This window comes from Curcuma longa, chromosome 2 (genome assembly GCF_044706935.1).
Source record: "Curcuma longa cultivar G26 ecotype Majalengka, Jawa Barat chromosome 2, ITB_CL_G26_1.1, whole genome shotgun sequence".
Taxonomy (NCBI): Eukaryota; Viridiplantae; Streptophyta; class Magnoliopsida; order Zingiberales; family Zingiberaceae; genus Curcuma; species Curcuma longa.
This window is the reverse complement of record NC_133862.1, coordinates 11938199-11944399: the sequence shown is the minus strand read 5'-3', so window position 1 is coordinate 11944399 and position 6201 is coordinate 11938199. Positions and strand designations below refer to the sequence as shown.

At 34.2% G+C, this 6201-nt stretch overlaps 1 protein-coding gene across 1 annotated transcript; it reads left to right on the top strand.

The window, feature by feature from the left end:
* Positions 1–1538: 1538 nt before the first annotated feature.
* On the top strand, positions 1539–4530 carry LOC141821627 (serine carboxypeptidase 1-like). Its single transcript, XM_074708997.1, has 14 exons — positions 1539–1672; positions 1842–1990; positions 2160–2239; positions 2595–2717; positions 2809–2959; positions 3041–3078; positions 3189–3290; positions 3370–3450; positions 3545–3688; positions 3765–3833; positions 3910–4031; positions 4116–4229; positions 4317–4362; positions 4444–4530. The coding sequence occupies exons 1-14, from the start codon at positions 1539–1541 to the stop codon at positions 4528–4530; spliced, it is 1440 nt and encodes a 479-aa protein (XP_074565098.1).
* Positions 4531–6201: the final 1671 nt, after the last annotated feature.

The following is a 6201-nucleotide window of genomic DNA, read 5'->3' as shown; positions in this document are numbered from 1 at the left end:
GTAACTCAATTTTCTTATATTTGATTTTACCTCTGTCGTTAGATTGCTTGCAAATATATATATATGTATATAATCCTGTTTTGGAGAAATTTATTATCTTTTTTAATTTTTCACTTCTCCAAAATGAGATTCACTGAAGATTATCTAATACACTCTTGAGAGAAGATAACTTCTCAAATAACAATTCAACTGCTCAGAATTCTCTTTCTCTTGTTTATTTTATAGTCTTTTTATACTCTTGTTGAACCCCCAAGATTATCTAATACACTCTTGTGAATTATATATAGCATCAAAGAGAAAGGAGTGCTTTGCATGGGAAGGGGATATATGGTTAGTGGTGACAACAATGGAAGATGATATGGTTTGAATGGGAGTGTGAAGGTGGTAAGTAGGTTGGGTCTCGGCTAAGGAAAGGGATGAGCAAAGCCAATAGTGAGACAAGAGGACGGGATCTATAATTTGCTTGTTCAATTTAGCTCTCATCTATGTTGTAAGGTGGTAGATTCAATGGATTGGTGGAGGTTGGAGCCGACAAATAAAGGTGATGGATAGAGGCAACCGAGGAAGATGGATAGCGAGAGGCCAAACAATTCGAATGTTGCATGTTGCTAAGCTCAACAAAATCTTCAATAGCCAAGTAATCCAATTTGAATAATGGATAGCTACATGTAAATCATATGTAATTTTTTAACTCTAGCCATATGTCAAACAAAGAACACCTCAAACCATAACATTTATGAGAAAGAATTGAATATATCCTTCAAAATTTTCCAAACTTATTTTCAAAATTATAAGATCCATAACATAACATGATTCAACAATAAAATTTCTCTTTTTTTAAAAAAAATAATTTTCTCATTCTCTTATTCATTTAATTTAAAAGGTAAATTCTTATGTAAGGTCATTAAAGAAGAGAGACTACAAGGAATGAGAAATTTTTTTTAAAAAAAAAACAAAAAAAAGGAAAGCTAAATGGAGAGAGTCTCAAATTCAAAATTGATTGAGCTTTCATTTCTTTTAACCTTACTTAAGAAATTTTATAAAATATAGACCTATTTGGCAGCAACTATATCCGTTAGTAAATTTTCATCGCTTTTTATATTGTCTGAAAATATGACAAATTATAAATTGATAAAATACTAATTGCAACTTGCTTATTGCACCAATTGTGCCAAGACACTCTATAACTTACCTCTTTAAATTCTCCTAATTAAAAGATAGTTTAATTATTAAATCATCTTATTTTGGAAACATAGATTTTTTTTTATTATTTCTTTGTTACTCCAATACTGAAAAAGAAAGCTTGTTTCTCTTTTAGTTAATGTATAAAGGCAAGTATTAATTCATCCAACATATTTCCCTTTATTCCCACCCAAACTTGTTTTTTTTTTTTAAATCTGGTTTTGGTAGGTTTTAATAGATGTAAATGTTTTCCTTTTATTCTCACCTCTCACTATAGAACACTTGCACCTTTCATCAGTTGAGTTCTATTTTCATTTTAATGAAGAATTAGAGCATAGAAGAGATCAAAAGATATCATGGCATCAAATGTTCTCATGACTCTTATTTTGATGCTGTCATTTTTAATTTCTGTTGGAGGAGCACCAATTGATGCAGAGGTGAAGCAATTTCCTGGATTCGATGGCGAATTTCCTTCCAAACACTATGCCGGGTAAGACACAAAAATACAATCAGTTTCGCCTTATCATCTATCATTTCCCCTTAAAAAACACATTATCATCTCCACAATATATAATGCTATGTTCTTTTGTTGGATTCCATTATTCATTTGTTTCTATTCGATTCACATTCGTTTGTTTTTTATATGACATATTGAGTAGGTACATAGGTTTAGGGGATGAAGAACACAAGAGACATATGTATTATTACTTTGCAACTTCGGAAAGAAATCCTTCAGAAGATCCAATAACACTATGGATAACAGGTGGTCCTGGTTGTTCTGGACTTGATGCACTTGCACATCTTGTTGGTAAGACATCTTTAGTTTATTTGCATTCATTTTGTAGCTTCTATCTAGACAACCTTGGATACTTGTGATATCACTTTTTGATACTAATCATTTCATTCGCAATTATGAATTCTTGGATTACTCTCTAGATGTTGGTTTCTTCACTCACTTGAATGTTGGCTTGCTTCAGGTCCTTTTGAGGTGGTGCCTGATTCATTTCACTACACGAGGCAACCGAAAACTAGGCTAAGTCCCTACTCATGGACTAAGGTACCAATATGTTTTTTCTTGTGACTTGTGTAAAAAAAAAATCATGTTCTCAATCAGACATGGTCTATTTTTTTAGACTGTAAAATTGGTATAATAATCCTGAAGTTACTGTTTGATGTAGTTTTTAATTTTTTTTTGAACCCACTAACATCAATCATCCATAGCTTTGTTGCCACTAGAAATCATATAATCATCCATACCAATTGTTGTTATATTTCATTCAAGTTTCCATTGCAAAACACAATGAATTTGTTGGGGTTTCATGATTCTATCACTGAGTTGTTGGCTTACATTTAGAAGAATAGAAACCACAGGAATCACAGAATATCAACTAATGCTGCTACATGTTTTGCAGATTTCTAGCATTCTTTCTGTGGATTCTCCAATAGGAACTGGATACTCATATGCTGAAAACACCGACGACTATATTACAAACGATGACAAAACAGTATCTGATTTGTATGATTTTCTAATAAAGGTTTGGCAAAATATATATACATATATAATTATCATTTCATCCCAAATAGTTTCTATATAATTAATGGCACTAACACATTCTATATATGCAGTGGTATTCTAAGTACCCTGAGTTCCTTCCCAATCCTCTTTTTTTGGCAGCCTGCTCGTATACCGGTGTCGTTGTGCCACCATTAGCCCAAGAAATTGCAAATGGTATGTCTGATGATGAAGATCCAACCAAAGAGGACCTCTGCTCTTCCAGTGCTTTGAATGATTCATCATGTTGCCTGCTGTTTAATCTCATTTCATTGTCTTAACAAAGGTGTCTGTGTCTAATTTCAGGAATAGAATCCGGTAAAGAACCAAGGATAAACTTAAAGGTTATGTTACTAACATCACTTTTCATACTGTCACTCTTTGGTTCCTTACCTCTTTTGTATTCTTATGATACTAAAACATAAGCCACTTTTTTCTCTCACAAATCTCACAGGGCTACTCAATAGGCAATGGAGGATACGATGTCGATTTTGAAAGAAGTGCCGTGGTGCCATTTGCAAATAGAATAGGGCTAATCTCAGATGAACACTACCAGGTGCCTTTATAGTGTATGTTGCAATTTGTGGTACTTGTGCTAATGCAGTTCCAATCAACTCATTCCCAATTCTTCTCAGGACTTGGCTAGTTCTTGCCAAGGCAAATATATCGACAACGACGATCCTGATTGCTTGAGGAACTTAGAAATTTTTCAGTCGGTGAGTCAAGTTTCTTATACCCACTACAAGTTTAAAGTCTGTAAGGTCTGTTGCACTGTTACATGGAACAATATGCACTACTCTTTTGGTGCAGCACATTGAAGGCATCAACCCTTACCATGTACTTTGCTTGCGGTGCCATTTCGACATGGCAGTGAACATGGAGTCCTATGAACATGATTCTCTCAAGATGTACGAGACCATGCATGGTGCAAGTCCCTTTAATGAAGAGTGCCATGTGAGCAATTTACAGAGAACAACAAATGTTTGCAGTAGCTTTCCAGGAAAACTCACTGACAGATTGTTCTTGACAGGGTTATGAACTGGCCTCAGAAAGACTGTTTGAACCTGAAAATTCAAGACGAATTGTAAACGCTGCTCCTGTAAGTGCAGTGCAGTGTTCTTAGACTTTGTTACGATCATCTGGAAGAACAAAAAAGATTGACTCATGTTCTGCAGAGGGAAGTGGCTGGGCAATGGATTAGGTGCACAAAACGGATAAACTATGAGAGATCGGTGTGGAGTACCACAGAGTATCACTTGAACCTGACAAAGAGAGGATACAAAGTGTTCATCTACAAGTAATCACATCAACTTGAATCACTCGAGATGAATAATTTTGGTGACTTAAGAGGCTGTTCTTCTCTTTTCTTAATCCTTTTCAGTGGGGATCATGACCTGGTGCTTCCATATACTGGACAACTTCAATGGCTGAAATCATTCAACTACTCTGTCATCAACAAATGGCATCCCTGGAAGGTTGATGGCAGCATCGCTGGGTAAGCCAGTCAGTTTTCTTCAATAAGCTTGTTCATCACAGTAATCCAAATTTTCAAACTTTAACATCCATTTTGTTCTTGGAACAGGTATGCTGTAGAATTTGAAAACAACCTTTGCTTTGCCACATTCAAGGTGACAAATCTAGATCTCTTTGATTGTTTTTTTTCCATGAACATGCAAATTAAAATAAATAAGAAACCTTGTTATGAACAGGGTGGCGGCCACACTGTGACTGAGTACATGCCCCATGAGGCGCTGGTGGCTTTTGAGAGGTGGCTTGGTGGTGTTTCTTGCCTCTGATGTTTTGGCCTTGATCTTTACATTCAAATGAAGTTATTTCAAAGTATTTTGGTCATAGTTTGAGAGGAAATGACTTCATGGTTGTGTGAGATTGATAGGAATAATGGCCAACTTTATTAATTTATCTGAATTTCTTATCAAATCCAACCTAATAGTGTTGTTTCTGTTTAATAAGGGCTGCACGAAGCTATGCGGAGTGAAGATTTAATTTTTTTGGCAAGAGGCTGTTTCCAGGCTGTTTCTATTGAAGATTTAATATTTTTTTAAAATTTCATTCTAGTTTAGTATCATTAGCCCATCTCTCTAAAATCTAATAGTTAAGCTGTATCAATAAGGATAAAAATCACTTTGAAATAGGATAAAATTCACATGTAATTAATCTCTTGTCGCCAAATCTTCACATCTCTTGCTTAAAGAGTACTAGTCTATATGTCTTCAATCTCTTATCTAAGAGTTTTTATTTTCAGGTTTGCAACAACTCCATGCTCCTTGTCTTAAAGTAAGAGGTTAAAAATTTCTAGACCTTTGAATCTTTCCTAACATTATTCATCCATCACCTTTGATTCTGTCGAGTCATTTGAATCTATTAAGTTAACTATCATCTCAACTCCATCATATCGAATTATGAACTTTATGTGCATTTTCTACTAAAATCTTTACGCACTTGATATACATAGTAGGTGATAATATAGGACCCAATTAATTTTGGAAGTGGATGTCTCTCCTTTTGGTTTATCCATCTAGGCAAATTTGGAAATGCAAGTGGCTCCTCATCCAATAGCTAATGTCTTGATTCTTGATCTCACTAGAGGAAAATATTTTACAGATGTGCCATAAATCCAACTAATCTTGGAAGTGGGCAGCCCTCTCTTGGTTTGCCCACCAAACAAATCTAGAAGTGCAAGCGACTCCTCATCCAGTAGCTAATGTCTTAGATTTTTCATCCCACTAGAGGAAAATGTATTACATGTCCAAACTCCAACTAATTCTGGAGGTAGACGATTCTCCTCTTGGTTCGCTCACCAGGTAAATCCAAAAGCACAAGTAACTCCTTGTCCAACCGCCAAGATTTAAGATTTTTCATATTACTGGAGGAAAATATCTTACAGTACGTCATTGATCCAACTAATTTTGGAAGTAGACAACCCTCCCCTAGTTCACCCACCACAAATAAACCAAACGACTCCTTGTCCAGTAGTCAACGTTTCATATTTTTCATCCCATTAAAAAAAAATATCCTGCAATATACTAACTAAGATTCAAATTAAAAAATATTTGGATAATAGCTAAGATTTTACCACCGTACCAAAATAATTTACATATTATAGTTAAATATGGATCCACCTACAAGTATCATGCACAAATAACTTACATATTATTATTTTTATTTTCATTTAATTATATTTTGTGAGAATATAATTAAATATTAAAAATATCATATATGATTTTTTTAAATATTAAAAATAGATTGTCTAACTCCTTAAGTTCAAAGCTGATAGTGTAAAAATTAAAATAAATATCTTTTAATACCGGATAAAATTTATTTTGTATATTACATAATTTCCCCTTTTCTATTAGAGGACGCTGAGATTAGGGTATTTTTGTCCAAAGGGACTTTAAAAGAAAAATAAGGAATTTCTTCGCTAAATTGCACAAAGTTCATCCATTAGG

Coding starts and splice junctions, on each gene's coding strand:
- LOC141821627 (XM_074708997.1), top strand. CDS start 1,539: ATGGCATCAAATGTTCTCATGACTCTTATTTTGATGCTGTCATTTTTA. Junction 1,991..2,159: donor TGCACTTGCACATCTTGTTG/GTAAGACATCTT, acceptor GGCTTGCTTCAG/GTCCTTTTGAGGTGGTGCCT. Junction 2,960..3,040: donor AGAGGACCTCTGCTCTTCCA/GTGCTTTGAATG, acceptor GTCTAATTTCAG/GAATAGAATCCGGTAAAGAA.